A 22,285-nucleotide genomic window follows, 5' to 3' on the forward strand; every position below is an offset into this window, starting at 1 on the left:
ATACTCTCCCAGATGTGACTTTATTTAAAAAATGATTTGCATCCGTTTCATTATTACAAAAGAAATACATGCTCACTGTAGAAAACTAAAATTCAGACATGTAAAAACAAAACAAAACACAAAGCAAAAACACTGCCAATCCCACCTACTTAAAGACAACCATTTTAACCCCGTGGTATCTTTGCACACCTCCTTGTATACTTTGTGGTATGTATGTATGTGGATTTTAACCACAGGGGAGTAAAAATAAGTCTTAATAAGTATAAAAGCAGTAATTAATGAAATGAAACCCAAAGCCAGTAGATTCGATTGGTGGAGCCACAGTATTGTTCTTGAAGAGACCAATAAAATAGGAGACCTTTGTTGGTCTCTTGTAGGGGAAAACACACAAATGAACAACAATTTGAGACAAGAAGAGGGACATAACAAGACAGATGGAGGAGATGAAAAATCTAAGAGAACACAATGTTTATAAATGTGTAAGGATGCCACCAAAAGGCTTCCCGGAAAATGCTTCGTGACTGGTAGACGCACGTGGAAGCAGTCTGCTAACAAAGAGGAATCACCCCATTTAATTTGGGCACATCATCGTAATAAGACCAAGGTCCCAGGTGTGGCCCTAGGCAGATGGGTGATGCCCAGAGAAGGCGGGGGTGATGGAAATGGAGACCAAAGACCGGGGACAGTTCAGCCATATTGACTGGGTTGTTCATACACAATTAGATGGACCTGCACGTGCTCTTTGAATGCTCATGGTCTATTACATAGAAACCCCATCTCCAACATCCTAAAAAGGCTCAAGTTCTTTGTGAGCAAAGAAATTAGACGAAACTCCTGAATCATTTGCAGCCATTTTTTTTTATTCCAAACACGTATTTTTGTAAACCTGCATTTCCCAAACAGTGCAAGTGATTTAGAAGTGACTGCATAAACTTTAATACACGTGACTTCGTGAAGAGGAATTCCCCTCCCACCGTAATTCCTCAACAGAACCGTCCATGGATGCATGAGTCACGTTCTAGAAGTGACGTTCGCGTGGGTGCCTGCCATGCAATGAATTCACTCTTAAAGCCTTTAAACTCACTCTGCCAGTCACATCGTGCACATTACAACTTTGCAAAACCTTAACAAAGTCTGAAATCTAGGTCACTGTGCTCTAAAGCATTGCACCACGTGGGACATTTGTTCATTATCTCCCTAACGTGCTGAAAAACCAGAAGACATTCTACAAGGTTCATTTTGGCCCAACTGCCTCTGTCTCCTCCCTTCAGCCATTCTTTGCTTCAGAACACATTGTCCACTATGGATATTATTGATCTATACAGCAAAACAAAAGCATAGACTAAAACTCTGCATGCTTGGAACATTTCTAAATGACACTCACTTTCCTCCTTTTATCTGCTAAAGGGCCATTTCTCCCAAACAGCAATTCTTTGCAGTGCCTCTGAATTTGGGGAGATCTGATTCAGGTGTACATTTCATCAGGCATAGGTTTTCCGTGTAACCCGTGTGTACCTGCACTCACCTGGCACGAAGCCTTACCCAAACATAAAAGTGAACCACCTTTTTAAAATGACTATGCTACAGTTCCATGGGCAGCACACAGCACACATCGTATCACCTCAGGGGCCCACCACACGTCCACACTGGAAACAGGTCCTGGATGTTTCCAGGAGGTCTGCTGGGTTTTTTGTTTTTTTTTTTTTTAACCTCCTTGTCTTTGGCCCTAGGGCTGAAGGCTACCTATGACTTGGTGAAGGAGGACTTTGTATTGGATTTTCTACAAAGCTCACCAGACTTCCGAATGCTGATGGACTTGGTGATGCAGATGGAATTTTCCTGAAGAATTGCCTCAGTGACCTCAGTAGCAAGTGATTCCGGACATGTGCCTGTCAGTCACCATAAAGTCACTGGACCTACTCACTCCTGCTGGTGTCCCCTCTTTCCTAACCCTCATGGCCTCTTTGTGACAGGTCCAGGGCCCACTCTGAGGATGTTCCAAACTCCTGAGTCCTGTGCAAACTTAGCATAAGATAGTCATTTTTGCAAAGGGGGCATTATTTCACTTCATTTCTACAAAGGTCCTTTTTTCATATTTAAAAAGCACCTCAATCCTTCTGACAGTTGCTTAAAGTTCTAGCAAATACACAACTAAAAGCTGAAGCACATTTAAAGGTACAGGATTCCACAGTGAGCCCACAGAAGCAGGAAAGATGGAAACTGGAACTCACTGTGGAATTCTAAAAGAACCTTCCGGAGACGTGACAGAGACACACCAACCCATACTGTCTGCTCCCCGAGAGCCTGTCGAGGCCTTCAGAGCTGCCCGAGCTGGGAGAGTGCTGACAACCTGCTTGACTTCTCTACCTCTCAGTGTGCTCACTGGTGACTCCCAGTCCCTGCAGCCCTGCCTGCTACTCAGCATCACGAGATAAGCAGAGGTACCACCCTTCCCCAAACAGGGTCCAGAGGGGCCGCCGGTACTGCTCCGGGGGATGCCAAGCACAATTCTCCTAAAAGCTGCCCTATGACATCTTAGTCATCTCCCGGGTACGCGAACACTTGTGTGTGTCCACCATTCACAATCATCCAGAAGCAAACGGACACCAGCTCTGAGGTTGCCCATGGAGCCTGCCCTTCTCCAAATGAGGCTTTCCCCTCTGGCTGGTGGAACCGCAGGCCTGCCAGTCACCCTGCTACACTGTCACCCATGCGTCTGCACCCCTTGCAGGAGGCTGGTCAGTGACCATTCATGCACTTGGCCAAAGCCACTGATGGAGCTGCCCCAGGCCTACCACCTAAGAATCCTGAACGATTTACTGAAGGACCACATGACACCACGAGGAAGAGTTCATCGAAGGAAAAGCTGCAAAGGGGGCTTGTAAAAGAATCTGGGCTCTACGCTCGACTGCGGGAACGTGTGCTTCCCCCCGGGGAACCTCTGGCACTTAGCATAGAGCCTGGTGCACAGCCCCGGCCCCACAGATAGCTGTGACATGAGTGACTAAAATCCAGCTCAGGACAGAGTGGGCTTACTACTTTTGATAAAGCTCATCGGTGAACTCTGAGAACTGGCTTCTTGGCCTGCATCTGCCTGTAGTCACCTCCTGGCCTCCATCCCTCTGTGAGAAGGGACATTCCTGACTTCATTCTAAGACCAGCCTAATTCATGCCCTTGCCCCTCTGGCTGTTGTCTATTTCCACGTTCACCAGCAAGGAAAGCTGGATGCATCGTGTATTTTCCCGTCTCAGAGTCAATTGCATAAGAAATGATAAGACACACGTGTTCCCTGCCAGGTTCACGACCTCCCTGAACCCTCATAATTTTGCCCAAACTTCAGATCTGTTTGCAAGTATTAGCCAAGTATGTGTAATAGAAAAACCTGTCTCCCCCGAAGTCGAGTTCTGTGTCTTTTCAACAACGTTCACAGGCTCCCAACATTTTTAGCTCGCAGTTAACAAAGCCCGAAAAGAAAGACCCCTGGTCTTATTTCTTGTTTCATTCCCATCCAATGCCCTCTGTTTGCACCCAGGGCTTGAGCAGGCTGGGATAAGTCACTAAGGACTCTGTCGGTCCCTGCTCTTAGGCACATTCTCTGTCACACCAGATGGTTTTCCAGCAGCGGTGACAGCAGCTAGAGTTATTGAGGGTTCACTGGCGGCCAGGCGCGGTGCTGAGCACGCTACATCCATCACCTCCTTGCCCTTTCAGAGAATCGCACTGCACTCAAATCTGGGCAGCGCTGTGTGCCTGGTAATAAACACAGTCAGAGAGCTTGGATAGCGAAGGCCGGCGCTCAGCACGAACACGCGCAGGGACAGGCCAGGACATCAGCACCATGCCCAGATCCCTCTGCATCATTTGTGTGCCTCCCAGGCTGGGGGTGAGCTCTCTTTTTGAGGACTGCGCCTGAGCTCCTGGGGCCATTTTGCCAACAGGAAGTGAAAGCAGAAGGTTTGTAGCTCCGCTGAGTGCAAAGGCTATGAAAGGTCAGCAACCTTGCTATGGGCTGGGACAACTGACCCTCCAGAGCTCCCCCTGCGGGATCAGGCTGAAGCTTCCTCCCACGAGACCTGCCCTGACATGGCTCTCTTCCTTGGCTTCCTCCCCCACCCTTCCTGCTTCCCTCATGTCCTTACTGATGTGCCCTGGGGACACTTCTTTAATAAGTCACTGCATGAAAATCCTTGTCTCAGGGTCTACTTCTTAAGAACCCCACCTAAGACATGATTTTAAAAAAATAAGATGGGTTGAATGGTCATCTCTGGGAAGGACTTTGCAATTACCACTAACGGGGACAGGAGGAGCGACAGGGGAAATGGAGACCTCTGGACTCAAATTACCATGAAAAGGCAACACATCCCAACATTCAGACACAAGTCTCTGTTTGGTGGGCACTGATTTAGTCCCTGTGGCGTGTGGAGTCTGATGCACGATGTCCAAGATGGGACGCCATTCTGAGGTTTACCAGATGACCCGCTGGCATGACTCCAAGCTTTCATCTCCTAATCCAAGTAGGAGGGTGAGATGTCTGCTGTATAAGGTGATGCAGAGCAGACCTCAGGAATCAGGTTTTTTCATCCAAATTCCTGTTGGGAATCTTCCAATGAAAGGTACATATGAAAAAAACACCCATAGGTCTTTAGCACATTACTTCACACTTGACGCCGGGCAAGAAAGACTTGAAACGTCTTAGGAGTCGGCCACGGCCACAGCTGATTTACAGCACCGCCCGCTCGGTGGATTCATCACACAAGGTTTCTTCAGATCATTTCATCCACCAGTCTCTTTTAACAGCAAGTTCCAAAGTACAATAAGATCTTTATCCCTTAACATCTGCATGAAGGTACATGGATTTCCAAGATTTCAGGCCAGATATCAGTGCTTGAGTGAATTATATAACCATTTAATAGAAATAATAAAACATTGATACAAATATAAAGACATAATCAGTATAAAAGGCTTATATTTATAAAAATACTTTTAGGTAACAGTTTTCCCCTGAGGGTTGACCACGCACGTTGCATCCATAAATACTGCCGGGCTCCGCAGCCTGCTTCCCCAAGTTCAGAGTTCAGCTTTCAAAGGAAGTGGTGGTGATGGTTTCCAGTCAGGTGACCTGGCCGAAGTGGCTGCCTCAGGTTGGCACCTGGGCTTGAAAGAGTGAGGGCGAGAACAGCGTCAGTGGGGCCTCCGAAAAATCTGGAGAAGATTCTTTCTTCCAAATATGGAAGATACAAAGATCAGGACGACAGGCGGACGATTGGGCCACGTGACTGGGATGGCAGGTCACTGGTTTTTCTGGACCCAGTCCCAACTGTCTTCATTCTCTTTCCGGTTCTTCTCGGCTTCGATAATTTCTTTGTACCTTCTGCGAAAGAAGCCCATCTGAAAAGGCAGAAAGAGGAGAGGCCGGGTTAGAGGTGCCGAGCAATGGATGGTCTGGACTCCAAAGCAGCCTGGTGTGATCTACACTCACAGTGCTGGGAAGGCTCGGAGAGCTCCTCAGATTAGACTGATTGAGCAAAAGCATGACGTGGAGCCACTTTTCAAAAGGCATGGTCCCTCCAGCCGGCTAGCTCACGGTAAGTAGTTTCTTCCTCGTAACGTGCTTCTGGTGGGGTGTTTCCCAAACCGTGTGCTGGGGAACACTAGTTACTGAGCTATTCGTAGGCGTTTGGGAGTAAAAGAGGTTTCATGGCCAAAGCAGTTTGGAAATGATACACTTGTTCCAGAAGAGATTTGTAATGTACGGCAGAACAGTAAAGGACCAAATCAACCCTCAGCGAAGGATTAAGAAAATCAGCAACAGGACGTTTCCCGAGCTTATTTGGCTTTTGATACACCTACTAATATTCTCAGAGATAGTAGCCATTGTGGGATAATCTGAGACGTGCTGCTCTCACACAACAGGCGTTTACAAGTGTCTGCAGGTCTGCAGCCTCCCTTGCTCTCCTCTCGATCTTCCTCTCAGACCTGTGACCCTCAGGCTGCCGTGCATACAGCTGGCAGCGTGCACCCCCCTAGGACTGGCATCTCCTCCTGATCCATGATGCCAGTTTCCTTTAGCTTAGTTCTGAAGAGACCTCTCCTTCCGATATCTAAGGCTTTTCCCACACGGTAAGATGAGTTCCCAGTTCTTCTCACACAATCAGTGCTGGCGTTTCTGCCATATAAAAGCAACTTTTTGTAGTCCAAAGCGGCCCTTTTCTCCCACGCTCAGGGAGCCCTGGCATCTCTTGTCTTGTGCTAACCAGCACTAGTGGCCTCTGCTTTTGCCCTTAAACATGACTGACTGGAGTAGGTGTACAAATACCCCAGCTCCCTCTCTTCTCAGGTGTGAAACCCTGAGGTGTGTGCTTCCTGTGGAACGTGAGTGCAGTCGTAACCAGACTGGTAACACACCTTTTATTAGCTTCCTTCCCTGCCCTGTCTGGTTTCCCTGGCTCCCTATCAGTGTTTCCTCAGATCACTTCCAGAATAAATGGCTTGCCATCAAATCCTCATTTTGATCCCCTGGGATAGGGGAATTGAGACAGACCTGCACACTTGGCCTGCTGCTGGGAGGTGTGCTGTGCTGCGGGTTTGTAGTGTCACACTGTCATTAGTCTGTAATTCCCATAGTCATGTTGAAGACCCTTGAGACTAGCAACCTCTGCAGCCTGCTGCCAACGGGGGATGCACACATAAAACCTGCCCTGAACAAATCATCAAGCAAACCCAGGCTTGTGGGCAAGTCAGACTCCTTTGTCTTTGCATTTGTTCTCACACTCTGTTACCATGAGGTCAGTATCCACAATCTTGCTGCACCATCTTCCTACCCACCGCGGGAGGTTTTCTGGCCCAGCCGAAGATGTAGACTGTCAGGAGAGCTGCCAAGATAGTGCTGGTCACCTCCACCCACATTGCCAAGGAAGTCCTGAGAGTTCCCTTTGAGAGGAGTTGGGAAAGTGGTATAGTCTGACAGTGGGGGCAGTTGGGGGAGAGAAGCTTTCTTACAACAGCTGGCAAGAGTCTTGTGTCCTGAGCGCTGATCCTCAAGGCCAGTTTTGTACCCAGACATTGAGTTTCTAGCATTCCTGGAGGTTTCTTCTCCGCCTAAGACCCCATCTGTCAGAACCCAACTTTCTGACACCTCCACACATACACTTTTCTCTCCTTAAATCTCTGCCACCTTCTCCCTTCTGCAAAGGATGTGGAAAGGGGACTTGGTCTGAATGCTCTGGATAATTAGGAAAAGGTTGTTGCTGCTGTCCTCAAAGCACACCCACAGAAGGCCAGGAAAGCAACCCAAGACTTAATAGAAACATCTAACTCAGAAGTTACTGCTTGAAATATCCTTCTTTAAAGGTGAAGTTGTGGCGGACAGATTCTTTAGCACAGGACTCTGCCTGCTGAGAGTGTAGTGTTTCCATAATTTCGGGTTACATACTTGAAGTCCAGAGAAGTAATGTATCTCTATGTGGCACTAATCAGGCAGAATTTTAAGTGTCTGCTCCCTCATCATTCTTCACATTTGTCTCAGGATTCCTAAGGATTTGTGCTTTTTATCTCCAGAGCTCTGTATCTCACCTCTACTTAGCACCAGTGATAAATGGCAAAAATACTCCTGTGTCCACGCCCTGTACCATGAGGCTTTGCAGCAAGTCCCATCAGGGACAGGGAAAGAGCATCCCTGTGCCTGGTCCTGCTGAAAAGAGACTTTTTGGACAGGAAGTAATTAGGTTTATTTACTTAATACTATTTTTTAATTTAACGGAGGTACTGGAGATCGAACCCATGACCTAGTGCATGCTAAGCATGCACTCTTCCATCGAGCTATATTCTTCCCCCCGAACAGACTTTTCTTGTTCATCTCTAAGGAGGACAAAAAATCGGCTCACTTTCTCATAGCTGTGCTAGCATGAGGACGCGATAAGAGAGTGTGCAGTCTAGCAAGGATTTATAGCACCTGGACTACCCTCACAGGTCGCTCTCCGGAGCGCAAGTGTTACGTGTGTTTTACTTGTTACCCACAAAGTGAAGGCATGTCCTCTCCTGCAGGCATCCAGATGCAAACTCTTTTCTCTCAAGTGGAGTGGGGTCAGCATTAGTCTTGAAAACATCCCCTGCTGGCAGTAACTGTAGAGCTTCTTTTAGAAAGAGCCTTGCAAACTCTACTCCCCACTCCAACACTGTGGGGTCTTGAGAGCCTGGTCCCCAACACAACCTGTGTGTAGTCTCTTTGATGGAAGGCTGCAGCTGCCACTAATGTTTGCCCTCCTTCTTTGGAGCCCAAAGACCATTTTTTAAAACACAGTCCACTCTCATGGCTCAGGAGTGCTGGGTACAGTAGTGCAGGCTGTGCACTGCGTAAGAGGGGGTGGGTGCCACTCATCACAGATATTATAGGCCTGTAAATTTATTACAACTGTTTTCCAGTAGGTGGCAGTCGAGTATCTCTTTCTGACATAATCAGCCGGATTTTCTGACTTTTCCGACGGATGGAAGTAAAGCTTCTGGAGGAAGGGGCGCTGTTCATTAATTAGTTCCCACAAAGGTGTCATATAGTCTAGAGGTGGCTCTGTCAACCTAATACTGTTTCCTACATGATCAAACTAATTGTACTGCAAAAGAGAATATCACCTTTGCGCTGTTTAGAGCCTGGTTTTGGCTTTTGACATAGAACCCAAAGCCCAGACTCTGGGTGCACCAAGCAAAGGTCCCCAAACAACTGTGTCACGCCAGGCCTGCCCAGTGCCACAGACCCTGCTCAGACGGGCTGTACAGGGGAGGTGCTGCATAGGACACCTGGAGGACTGCTCGTGCTCCAACTAACTTCCCCCAGGGCAACAGGGCAAGTCCTGTCCTGGCTCTGAACCCCCAGTCTTTGTCTCTGCCCAACAGACCTGTGGCATTCTCAGACCTCTTCCTGCCCTGAAACACAGTGAAAGCTTTTTATATTGGTCCCCAAGGCAAACTCGGGGCTGCAGCCCGTGGGGCGTATGCTGTATACCTAGCCCTCACATGAAGGAGGCCCGGGGCACAGAGTCCTTGCCCGCTGTCCATTTTTCTCAAAGACTTTTTGGAAAATTAAATTTCCAATTTTTATATTAAAATATGGATATATGATAAAGTATAAAGAATTCTTAACTGTGAAACACTAAGAGAAATCAAGACTTCAAAGACACTCCTCTCCTGCAGCAGGGCCTCCCCCCGGCCTGCACTCACGCTCACTGGCGCTCGTGGTCACTCTGGCGAAACCCCCAGAGGCTGGGCAAACCTACATCTTCTCAGCCAGCCGAGCCCACACCGAAGGAGCCGGGCAGTGATCAGGGATGAGTTAAGCTGGACCCTCAGCAGCTCCCCACTCGGTTCCAGGCCAGTCCATGAGAGTCCATGTTTTCCTGTACTTTTTCGGGAACCTTCTAGGGCTTGCTTTGCCACTCAAAGGGCAAAAGGCTCTGTTTATAACTGTTCTGTCTAGAGCAGAGGAAACACTCATGGAAACCCTACAGGAAGAGAGACTCGAGCCAAACTGGAGCTGAGGGAGCAGGGGGCTCTCTGGCTTTCTGCGTGGGCTGGTCCTGAGAGGGGCCTGCAGCCCCACAGGGCAGCTCCCGGAGCGGAGTGGGGCCCTCCTCACAGGCTCACAGCTTTCTGATGTAAACTTGTGTCCAAAAAGCTGCCAGAAAATTCCCAAGGAAACAGCAGGTTTGCCCTGAATAGCCCGAGTGAGGGAGCTGCTTGAGAGGCCCGGGGCCCAGGCAGGAATGGGGACTGACTGGGTTCTGGGGTCCATGGCCTGCAGCACCCGCCTCCCCCTGCCCAGCCCCCCAGGGGTGAGTGAGGGGTGGCGGCACAACTCCACCCCCTCCTCCTGGCCTTCGGGTGGCCTCCTGGGCAGCTATCCCAAAGGCCTTGGACACGCTCCTTCTTTGGGCTAAGTTAGAACCTCCTGTTTACGGGTCCCTCCAAGTTCCTTGACTATTTACATAGCACATCTCTGTCTTGAGATGTCAACACCGCAACGTCAGCCCAATATTTACTCCCAAACATAAATAATCCCCACGGAGTGTCTCTGGCACATGGTTTTAATTGAGACAGCGCGAAGAGCGTGCATGTGTGTGATTGTGTGTGCATTTTCTTTTTCTTTGCTGGAGAAGCAAGGATGGGCTCTGACAGTCCAGATGGAGGGAAGGTGATGACCCTGGGGAGGATTGGCCCAAACCTACACATCCTCTGAGCCATCTCCCAAATTTATTTTTCTAAGTGTTTTTGTTTGAGGTCAGCGGTAAGGCTCTCTGATAAAAACCATGAGCCCACAGCCAGGTCTGGGAGCAGCGGGCTCCCAGGCTGTCCGAGACGGTCCTTCTGAGGGTGGCAAATCCACTCCACGGCCCCTCTCTTTACCAGCCTGTGAGAGGGGAGGGCTAGTGGGTCCTGGGCCTTTGGCGAAGAGGCTGCTCACAGGGCTGGCCATGCAAGGACAGTGCTCTTTGCTCTGAGCCGTCTGAGCTTGTCAAGGAGGCACCCAGGAGAGAGGGGAAAGGTTCCTGGGCTGAAAGCAGTAGAGGAGGAGCAGAGTTCTCCTTCACTGAGTGGTGGCCTGTGTGTTTTGGCAAACTGCACGAGGGAATGGGGATGGGGGGTAGAGAGCAGGAGAGAGAAGCCTGGGGCCCTACATAAGCCTTTTCCTCCTGAAGGAGAAACCTCCCAGCACCTCCACTCTCATACTGCGAGACTCAAAGGCTTCCTTGAGGGGCTGAAGGCACCTGTTAAAGGTGCAAGTGGCAAGCGACCTCTGAGCCATTAAACTCTCTCCTATCCACAGGCCTGCAGGATCGTCTTGAAGAGGCCCCAGGCCCAGCAGTTTCCAACCCAGGCAGGAGCGAAAGGCAAGGAGAGGGGACTCATTTGGGTTTTTCTCCCTTCAAAGAGTTTCACATTTCAAAGTCTTCTTCCTGCACCGTGGTTTGGCAGGCTCCCGTGATCCTCGCACAGGAAGTTTAAATCGTGGCTCCTAGGATCAGCTAACGTCCCAGCTCCGGGGGAGCTATTAGGATCCATTTCAGTATTTGAGGGAGGGTCTGGTGAGCTCGGGGCCCTCGTTGTGGATTTTGTGCCAGAGCCAAGGCCTGCTGCCGCCCAGCAAGAGAGAGTGCCTGACATGCCAGCAGGCAGACCTTCTGCAAGGCCCCAGGGTCTGCCCAGAAGCAGGGAGCCTGCAGTCCCACTCTGGAGAGGGCATGTGCCAACCGACGCTATGAGGGGTGTCTAGGTGAGATGAGCAGGGGAGGGTGGGGTGTTGGTAGCACCACGGTGACATGGTGACATGAAAGAGGGACCAGGAGCTGGTGACACAAGCTCTTTCCCCAGTCAAGCCCTTCTCACCCCTCAGGGTGTGCTGGGCTCAGCCACCATCTCCCGTCACTTCACTGCTTTCCCCAGAGTCTTCAAGACCGAGTGAGGGCTCTTGCTCCCCTCTGTCCCCCTAAGCCAGCCCCCTAGTAGGAAGCCAATACTGTCGGCTGAGGGAAGGCACCGGCCAGCTTGCAAGTGTAAAGCATGCTGACCCCACACCCAGGTGGCACAAAAAGAAATCCATCCCCCCTGGGTCAGCTGCCCTGTTCAGTTTCCAATGCTGTGTCACGATTCGTGTTTACGGGATACGCTTTTGGGAACAACCATTTTGGGCTCATGAGCTCAAGGTGATGTTAAGTAACCATAGGTAGCAGTGACAGGAGCTACACCAAAGGGGACTTCAAGAGATGTGGCCCTAGATAGAGAAGAGGACTTGAACACTGCCTGTCGAAGGCCCCAGAGAAGTGTTTCCTGGTCAGCAGTGGCACTGGGTACCACGCAGCGGCCTTTCCCCTTGAAAGGACCGGAGGGAAGGATACGTGAAATACGGTAATAACCTAGAACCAACTAGACCTCCCATCTAACTCAAGTATTAGGCCCATTAATCAACAGATCTCAGTGCTCTGGACTGTCTAGGGGATATGAGACCTCTACACATAATGCGTCTCTCTTAGGTTATAGACGTAGGAGTCCGAGTTGACAAGGGGTCTGCAGCTGAAGTTTTAGGGATATGGAGATCTTCAAAATAATCCTACATTTCATCTGCCCTTTTCAATGTCCTATAAAGTCATTATATTTAGTTAGTCCCTTAAGGAAAAAAAAGTTTTTCCAAAAGAAACTCCCTCTGCCAAGCTGACTGCCACACTGTCGCTCTGCCTGAGCAGAACTGCCTACTCTGGTGAATGCACCAAGGTTTACTTTTTTTTTTCCTCCAAGGAGCTCAATTGTAATTTTATCTATGACACAATGGAAGAGAGATGAGGTTTCATCTACTTTAAAACAACAACAAAACTTCCCGTTAGGCGAATCGTCCCTTGTCATAGTGACTTTTACAGAAAAGACAGATTTTGCCCACATTTCTGAACATCATATCTGGGGCAGGTAAAAGATGACCAAACTCTTTACTGCTCCTCCCATTGGGAGGCAGGGTCTATTTCCTGTCTCTTGAATCTGGACTGGCACGTGACAGCTCTGACCCACACAGGATGGGGGACGATGCCATGCCAGCCCCGGACCAGCCTTTTGGAGAACTGGCAGCCCTCACCATGCTCTCCCAGAGCCAAAGCTACAGTGTGAACATCAGCACGCTCTGCTAGAAGGGCCACATGGACAGGCCCCGGGTCTACAAGGAGAGGGAGAGGCCACATGGGGGTCCAGTCTTGCAGCCACCTCCATCCAAGGGGCCAGGCATGTGAATAAAGTTGTCTTGTGAAGTGAGGCAGATCAGTCCTGTCACTGGGTAAATGTCGCCGTGTGACACCACTCGGTGTCACGTGGAGCAGAATCACCCAGCCAGACCCTTGCTGAATTCCTGACCCATACATTTGTAAGATGTAAGGTAACTCAGCTTGGAGGCCATTTGTTGGGCAGAGAAAGCTACCGAGTACGATACAAAAGCCTATGATGGAGCCAACAGCACCACTGACAACCGTGAACTCTGCCGCAGTGAATGCCTTTGGGGTTCCTGCCTAGTCTCCTTCTTTACTGAGACCTCCCTGCCACCTCCCGGCCTCTTGCCACTGTCGTGGACGTTTGACTTGAGCTGAGCCAAACAGTCTCTCTCCCAGGCCAGTAGGATTGGGATTCAGAGGTGGCGGGTCAGTCTGTGTCTGTGGCTAGAGGTCACTGTGATATAAGTTTGGAGGGGCTGGGGGCAACCCCTTCCTCCTGTGCATAGGGAAGTGTGGAGAAAGCGGTCTGTCGTCAGGGAAGGATGACACGTGTGTGCAGAGGAGCAGAGGGAGGGGCTGCGGGAGCAAGGCCAGGAGGGAGGATGGCGGCCTGGGTCTCTGGAGTCTTTCCGGGTCTGGGTGCACAGCCGTATTTTTTTGGGATCTGAGTACACCTGCAGCCTTAGATTCCTCTCTCATGTTCACATTCTCTCTCACTCTGAAGTGGCTGTCAATGAATTTCTGTTTTTTTGAAATTGGAAAAAATGCCTCTGTGATACCCGAGGAAAGTCTGTTCAGCCCTGGACACCGAAGGGAGAGCTTCCGAGGCCAGTGAGGGAACAGGTGAGGGTGGCTGGGAGCAAGTCAAGCACCGTCTCGTCTCCTGTAGGCAGTACACACTCAGAAAGCCCAACACCAGCCTCCTCTTCTTCCGAAACGACTTCAACCCTGCCCTCCTTACCCTGCTGAAGGGAAACCATCCACTGTCTAAGCTAAGAACATGAGAGACTGCCACTTTTTTCTTTCTGGCCCCTCAAGTCCAACCAGTCATCGGATCTTGCCTGTTCTAACCTGCCCCCATCCCCCCATGGTGACTCCCTTCACCCCGACCCTGTCCCCAGATCCCTCTCCCGAAGCAGATCTGGTCAGGCCACTGCTCTGCTTTCAGACCCAGGCGCCCCCTTCTCCTGGTCAGCGGGGCGGTCACAACCCAGCAGATAATCTCATCACAGGCCCCTGACTGCCCTCCCGTGACACATGCTGCTCCCAATAAACCCTGCTCATTTTCTCACCTTCTCTCCCCTATGCATGGAATAACCATCTGCCCTGCCCCGCCTAGAAAACTCAAACCAAAGCCAAGGTCAGAACTGCATGACACCTCATTTGTGAAATGTCCTCTGGCTATTACTGGGGGCTTCTACGCTAAGCACTTTGCCTACGTTACCTCTACACCTCAAGCTAGATGTCAGGATCTCCGTTTTACAGAGGAGGGAACTGAGGGTCAGAGAGGGTAAGCAACTCTCCCAAGGCCTCACAGCTGGCAAGCGTGAGAGCCAGGTTCCCAGTTTCAGTTCACAGCTGTCAGCCTGCAAAGCCCGTGCCCTCATCTACCACTGTGCCCTGTTCAAGGCAGAGTCACAATCACTGCGGCATCCAGGCATCTAGCCCTGTGTTTGGTTCTAAGCAAGTATTCAATAAATTAAGTTGAAATCAAATACTGCTCTTGGACGGTGAGCAAAGCTGTTCTGACCCACACAGTCACTCGCCAGCTTCCTCAGAACTGTTCTAGACCCTTCCTTCCACACCAGTTATGGTGACCTAGTCTGGTTAAGGCCCCTGGACTGCCACCACTCTGCGCTCATGGCCAGTCCATGGTAGAGGGTGAGGTCTGGCTCTTTGGATCACACACAGCTGGGTGACCTCAGGGTGCTGGCTACTTACCCCATAACCACCCCCCTCGCAACCATGTTCTTTAAACAAACACAAAAGAACCAAAGCAAAGCAAGTGGCAGGTGGAAGGAGATAGAAGTGTGTGCTCAGGACAGGACAGGGCACACTCCTGAGTAGCAGAGCCAAGTGAGGGAGTGAGAGGGAGGGGACACAATCCATGAGACGGGGTAGGGGTCCCCACTCTGTGTCCCTGTCTGGTCCCACGCACTCAGCCACAGAGGACTGCATTTCCTCTCATCTCAAAAGGTCGTACAAAGGCAGAAGGAAGTCACACACACACACACACACACACACACACACACACACACACACACCCCACCCACCCAAAGCCCTTACTGTCTTTTCAGATCCCAAACACTGAGCTGGCTTTGTTCTCTACCCACAGACCAGAAGCCTCAGCAGGAAGGAGGTGGATTTAGAGGAAAGGGAGAATTAAGAATCTATCTGGCCACGCAGATTAAACAAACAACAAATGGGAAGGGTTTTTTTTTTTTTTTTTTTTAAAGGTAATATCCGCTCCTGGCAAATACACAGGAAAATGGGCACTTCTGATACCTGCTTGTGGGAGGGTGAATCGGTGTAATCTTTCTAGAGAGCAACTGGAAATATGTAATAAAAAGCAAGACGCATTTCTTTTGACTAGGTAATTCTATTTCTAAGGTTTCGTCTTAAAAACATAATGGAGGATTTGTGCAAATATCTAGCTCCAAGCACACTCACTGGGGCACTGTTAAAAAAAGTGTGAAACCAGGAGCCATCTGTACCCCAACATCTGAGGACTGGATAAGTAATCTGCAGACCCGTGCAGCCTTAAGGCAGGGCTGGACATGGGTTTTTAACAACGCGGAAAGATGCTCATGATTTTGTGTTCAGGGAAAGACGGGCTGCAAAATAGTACACAGGATGCTCAAAACTCACGGGGACCTAAGATAAACTTATTTTCAAGTAATATGCTCAACATAGTTTCTCTTCAACCTCTAAACACTTCTTTCAGGGGAAGCATCTCTAAATTGAAAGCCATCAGTCCAACTGTCAATCTGAAAAAATGTACAGCAAAAACACTGCTTTTCCTGCATTTCTAGACGTCTTGAATACTCTGAAGTACATTTATAATACTTTTCCCATGTTAATAACTGAACCCGTTGCTTTGATTTTAGAGGTCCTGCATCTGAAAATATATCGAGTATCTTACTGTTAAACATCCTACTCAAAGATAGGCAGACACTAGGAGAATGCCGGGTCTCTATCATGTAGACAAAAAGAAGACACAACACTGGGCTCTTCATGGTTACTGCTGCGGTGGGGACTCCCGAGTATTTGGTAACTTTTTTCTTACTGATATGTTTCTATGTTTGATCAATAAATACATATTTTTTTGAATCCCAAAGAAACGGATTATTTGCATTTAAAGCATCCATCCATAATCATGTAAGAGGCTGTGTCCACCGGCCTCTGAAACCTGGAATACTGGAAAAGCAGGGACCTGGTGTCAGGAAGTCCCAGCTGCGGTCCTTGGTGCTGCTCTAGGAGCTGGGGACATGGTGGAAACACGAACAGACAGGACCCCACTCACCTGGCACATTAATGCCCAGTGGAAGAGACAGACCTTCCTCAGATAATGACTCTGAAACCATTACTGATGAACACGGCGGCCCCAAAGTCAAGAACCCCAAGTGTCTGAGAGCAGAGCGCAAGCCAAAGAAACCATCCTGGACTTGAGGATAAGGACACCCTTTCTCCCTGAGAAAGTGGCAAGAGGCAAGACACCAAGGGGCAGTGTTCCTGCTGAAGGAGGCAGGGTGACTCTACCTGCTGGGGCATCTACAGACGAACCTCCGTGATGCTGGGGGAACTTCCGACAAAGCTACCCAGGCAGCTCCCTGGACTCGTGGCCTCTCTCCGTTACTAGGGTCTTCTGGGCAGAAATCTTTCCCACATTCCATATGGGAAAAGAACAAAGAGTTGCTCTCTAATTTCTTTTCTTGTTCTTACTTCCAGTAAATGGGAAGCCACTCCAGCCCCAGCTGTTACTCCCCAAGCTTCTGATTTAGAATCAGGCTCCCACCAGCCTATGTGAGGACCGGTGGCAGCTCTGTCAGGGAAGGCAGGAGAAGAGGGGGTGAGGTTTTGGGGTTCCCTCTAAAGTGGTCCAACCATCAGGTGTGAATGGAATTAAGAGAAGCAAAGGTTCCATTCATTGCCTGGAGGGGACCCTGCCCTCCCCCTCCACTGTACCTGCACCACGGAGGACATTCCAACAGGAAACCTCTTCCGAGGAGCTCTAACCCCGGGGAGGCAGGAGAGCTGGGTGTCCGCGGACAGGCACTCCCTGGGCACCTGCGATCTCCACTCACCTTCCAGAGCAGCACGGCCAGCAGCAGGAAGATGAGGATTCCTACCAGCAAGCTTATAGCGATGATCCACCCCACGACGTAGCCTCGGGGCTCCAGATTGTGCAATGCCTCGAAGACCACCTGGGAGGCAAAGCAAAAGTGAGAGGGTTCCCAAACGGAAGGACCCATTGCGCGACGGGGCCCGGCCCAGGCTTGACTGTTGGACTGAACTGGAGAGATGCATCCAGACAGCTGCTACTACAAAACGGACTTTGTCAACCGCTCTCCTGGATGGATACCGATGGATCTGTCCCTGGGACCTGAAAAAGCACTGGAAATCGAAGCCCCAGTTCTTGAAAGGGTGGTAATGATGGCAAGCCTGATTTAAATATCGCGAAGTGAACCGAAGTGTGGTGGAAAACTTAGAGGGTGCACTGTGCTCTTGATTGGGAACAGACGACAGCCATCTCCCTTTTATTAGGTTTTGAGGTAAAGGGCATGGGCATGCCCTCCATGCAGGACAGCACTTCTTTCTGAGGGTTCAGCTCACTGTGCAGCTTGGTGCGACTACTGGAATGAATGCCAGTTTCCTCCAGAGACTGTGGACCCAGGGGCTAAACACAGGCGGTCGTGGGCCTGGCGCCAGTGCCTTGTGCACTGAAGGCGCTCACTGGGGCAGCTGAGCCCTGGTCTCCAGTGGCAGCCATGTGCACTCAAGGCCCAAGTCTCCCCAACTTCTATGGCGTCTCAGTGCTGCACTGGCTCAGGTCAGCCCCCAAGAGCCAAATGTGTGCCTCTCTTCCCAGCAACGCTTCCAGGGTCACTACGATGATACTCTCAGATGGTCCATCGAGGGAGTATTTACACCACTGAAACTGGCACACAAATCAGGGCTCCCTCGCCCTCCTGCCAGAGAACTGATGGCTTAATATGTATTAGCTCCACCCTGACGGCACCCTTTGGCTCCGTGCTTGACGCCTTGGTCACAGCAAAGTTTGTTTTGTAGAATTCAAAGCGTCCCTTGTGTCCCCTACAGCCCAGTAATCCTCCTAACATCCTCCTGTCCCCCTCAAGCTCCTCTTTGCTGAATGGACAGGAACTCCAGCTCTGGGCAGACATCGTCTCCCGTGGCTGCAGACACGCTGGCCTGGCTGCAAGTCTCTGTCCAGCTGGACCATGTCCTTAGAATGCACAGCACCTCCTTGGGGAAGGCCTATGTAAACCTGGCTCAACCCCGGAAGCCAGCTGATGTTTTGCCTGGCAGGAAGCCTCGCTGGCTACGGGAGGCCAGTGGTCCTGCCCCTTGCCCTGGCCTCAGTGGTGGCTGGGCACAGCAGTGAGTGTACTACCTGGTGCCATGTGTGTTTCCTTTCGAGGGCCTGGCTTCCCTCGCTCTCTGACATTTCTTGAATGCTCCTCTGTGTTGAGCTCTGTGCTTTTCTTGCAATCTCTTATCTAACTCACAAATCACCCAGGAGGTGTTCAGCACCCATTTTATAGAGCAGGACATGGAGGACCAGAGAGGACAAGTGATTTTTTCTGGGCCATATAGCTTAAGGGCAGAGTCAGGATTTGAACTCAGGTCTAGCCAACCGCAAACCCCCAATCTAAGCTGGTCACTAGCCCACAGAGTGCCTGGCTGATGGTGGCTCTTTAAAGACTATCTGTCAATTAAATGGGATTCACATAGAGACCCAGAGAACAAACTTATGGTTACCAGTGGGGGAAGGCAGAAAGGTGGGCAGGGTGGAGGGATAAATTGGGAGTTCAGGATTTGCAGATACTAACTATTCTATACTATATATAAAACAGATAAACAGCAAGGTCCTACTGTAGAGCACAGGGAACTATATCCAATAGCTTGTAATAGCCTGTGATAAAAAGAATGTGAAAAGGAATATACAAAAATGTATAACTGAATCACTATGCTGTACATCAGAAATTCACACATTGTAAATTGACTATACTTCAATTAAAAAAAAAAGACTCAATTAAACGGATCATTTCCTGTCTCTCCCCTGGTGATAAGGAAAGCAAACACAACCATCCTTGTGCCATCGTCTTCGCTCCCATTGCTGGGGGAGGGAAGGACCGAGGCAGACAGGCTCTCATGGTCTCACCTGCAGATCCTAAATTTATAACATTATCTCAAGGGAAACCAGGCAGAGTGGAAACCATTCCTTCCTACATTGGGACAAATGAAAGAAAACTGCCTACAGAACACAGAAGGCACTTCCAGGAATGGAAATGAGGCTTCTCTGTAGCACAAACTCACTAGCTGTGTGACCTTGAGCAAGGTACTTTACCTCTCTGAGCCTCAGTTTTCTCATCTGTAAAATAGGGGTACAACAGCACCTCCTCAGGGAATTCAAGGGAGGTCATGCACGTAGGGTGCCTGGCAGAACCCCCTCCTCCACAAATGGTGGGTCCTCCCATCAGCATCATTAGCCTTGCAGCAGGGTTTTTTTTTTTTTGAGGTTGTGCATGGTTAGCTCACTTTTTAATTAAAAACAAACTTAACTGAAGTCAACATACATACAGAGAAAAGTGTCCATAATGCAAGCACGCAGCTCACTGGATTTTCATGTACTGAATGTGAAATGCACCCAGATCAAGACACAGAACGGGACCAGCTGCTGAGAAGCCCCCTTCCCACTCCCTCCCAGTCACAACCCTCACCACGGGTACACGCTGTCTTGACTGCCGAGAGCCTACATCAGCCGCACCAGCTTTTGTCCTCGCTCTGCCTGGCCTGACTGTGCACTCCTGGGTCTGGCTTCTTGCTTCAACACTGGGTTTGGGAGATTCATCCGGGCAGGAGTATGTTGCTGTCATTGCTGTGTGAATACACCTCGATTTATGTATCCATTCTACCTGGTTGGGGGCTATTATAGAAAGTGATGTTCAGACATCAGGCAACACTGAAGGATGGGAGGGGTGGGACACAAATGCGCTGTAAAGTCTGATATCTTAAGCCTATTCTTTTCTATCTGGTTCAGATTAGAGATTCCTGTCTTTAAAGACAGATTCATGGCTTTGGGTTCCTGCCTCTAAAAAGCTGTGGATCCCATCGCCTCCCACATTCAGGTCTCCCCGGTGTCTTGTACAGGTGAACAATGAGGCACCGTGGCTGAGAGGCGCTACCATAGACAACCAGGATGCTATTCTCCGTTTCCTCCCCTGTGAAATGGGGGAATGAAAGGCAAAGTAAGACAGTGCATCAAAGTTCCTGGTCTCTGGTTGCGTAGTGAAAGTCTGCTGAACCTTCTTGTTGACAACGAATTGTTGAAACAGGCTGTGTGCTCCGTGGGGTCGGCTGTAAAGTCCAGCCCCTTGGCTATAACCCTGGCTGCCCCGCAGGGTTTGAAATCTGTCTCCCGGCAAAGCCACCCAGGAGGTCTGGTTTTGTGGATGCAGAGACAGTGGAGAGTATCCACTACAGTTTAGTCTGGCAAATTCCACAAGAATGCCCTGTCACTGCCCCGGAATGTGTGCCTAATCTTTTATTATTTTTAGTGATGCTGTTCATCTTCTTGGACGTGTGCTTCATGCTTTGGCAGAGCTGATTCCTGCACATCACGACTCGAACAAACGCATTTGTCGGGGATGATGTGAGCAGCCTGCAGTTCTAAGAAGTCTTAGACCTGCAGCAGGGACTACGGGGAGAGGCGAGAAGCACTGACTGTCGGGTCTTCTCTTCACCATTAGAGAGCGGAATCATCCTGGTCAAGCCCTTGTACCTCTTTAACTAAATTAAAAAATTTTTTTGAATCAGCCCATGGTATTTTTTATGTTTTTTTAAAACTGAAGTATAGTTGATTTACAATATTATATTAGTTCCAAGTATACAGCATAGTGATTCAGTATTTTTACAGAAATACTCCATTAGAAGTTATTACAAGATTCTCTGAGCTATACAATATATCCTTGTTGCTTATCTGTTTTATACATGGGAGTTTGTATCTCTTAATCCCACCCCCTATAACTTTTTAAACATCTTTTCTCCCCCTCCTCTTGTTTCCATCCCTAGTTACTGCCCTGGTACAAGCCCGAGCTTCTCAGCAGCACTATTTCAGGAGCCTTGAAGAAACCTCCCTGCTGTTCAAGTTGTCTTCCTAAAACACAAGTCTCATCACGTCACTTCTCAGTTTACACTATAGATGATTTTCCTTTACACTGAATATACAAGTCGGGGTACCAGGATCTTCACAATCTGGTCTCCTTCCTACCTCCCAGCCCCTGGCAGGACCCATATTCACATTCTGGCCGGTTCAAGTTATCTCCCTGAGAGACCGGTGGTCTCCTGCCTCTCTGCAGGCTACTTTCTTTCTTTTTTTCATTTTTAGTGATTCATTTTATTTTTTGACCTTGTGAAAAATAACACATATACATAAATATGGATAAAGCATAAACATACAGCTTAATAAGCAATTCTAAAACAGACACATGTATAACCACCAACCAGATCAAGAAATAAAACGTTGTCCATTCTCATTTAGGGCCATTATGAATAGTGGATGGGTTTGTTTGTTTGTTTGTTTTGCATGCATCCTGGTGTACATGTATATCCATTTCTGCTGAAGATGCATATGCTTTATGCACACTTTAATGTGCATAAAGCATAGTCTGCCGGCAGAGCTCCCCTTTGACTCTTCCACACTGCCACCTGGTTCACTCTTCAATTCTTGTCCATTTGACAAACTCCAATATTGCTTATCTTACAAACGTTTGTATCCTTTGATCTGTTAATTTCTGTACATGAAAATTTCCTCAAAAGTAAGAATCATAAAGTACAGAAAACATTTTATGTTCAAGGATGTTCACTGCAGGATTACTGATATTGGTCCAGAGTTAGAAATATCCTGAAAGTCTTAACAGTAGAGCAACAGAGAGGTAAATTATGGCAACTGCAGAGTGACATACCATAGAGCTATTAAAATGATCATAAATCTGGCTGTCAAAGAATGGTTTTCAAAAGATTAAAAGCATGACTTTCATACAAATATCCAGCAAATACATGTTAAAGATTTACTTAAGTCACTACTGAGGAAATCAGCAGGACCCTAAAGCTAGTTCAAAGAAGGATCTGAGAATGTGGGTAGTTACAGGGGGGAAAAAAAAAAAGAATGCTGAAATCAGATATAAAACTGGTTAATACCCTACAGGTCAATAAACTATAACCTTTGGGATTATATTTTTATATTTTCTGCCAGACAGAAGTCATTTTCATCTTTACTGGCAAAAGACATTTATAACTTAAGTATTCT

The 22,285-nt window shown here is 48.9% G+C and overlaps 1 protein-coding gene across 1 annotated transcript in view; it reads right to left on the reverse strand.

Moving 5' to 3' along the window:
- Nucleotides 1–839: 839 nt before the first annotated feature.
- The window catches only part of ITGA9 (integrin subunit alpha 9), a 314,558-nt gene continuing 293,112 nt past the window's right edge, over nt 840–22,285 (reverse strand). Inside the window, exons 27-28 of the mRNA XM_031469935.2 lie at nt 17,040–17,159; nt 840–5,389 (exon numbers count right to left, since the gene is read on the reverse strand). Coding sequence (XP_031325795.1) covers nt 5,291–5,389; nt 17,040–17,159 — 219 coding nt within the window. The 3' untranslated portion in view covers nt 840–5,290. The remainder of the gene's footprint in view (nt 5,390–17,039; nt 17,160–22,285) is intronic.

This window comes from Camelus dromedarius, chromosome 17 (genome assembly GCF_036321535.1).
Source record: "Camelus dromedarius isolate mCamDro1 chromosome 17, mCamDro1.pat, whole genome shotgun sequence".
NCBI lineage: Eukaryota > Metazoa > Chordata > Mammalia > Artiodactyla > Camelidae > Camelus > Camelus dromedarius.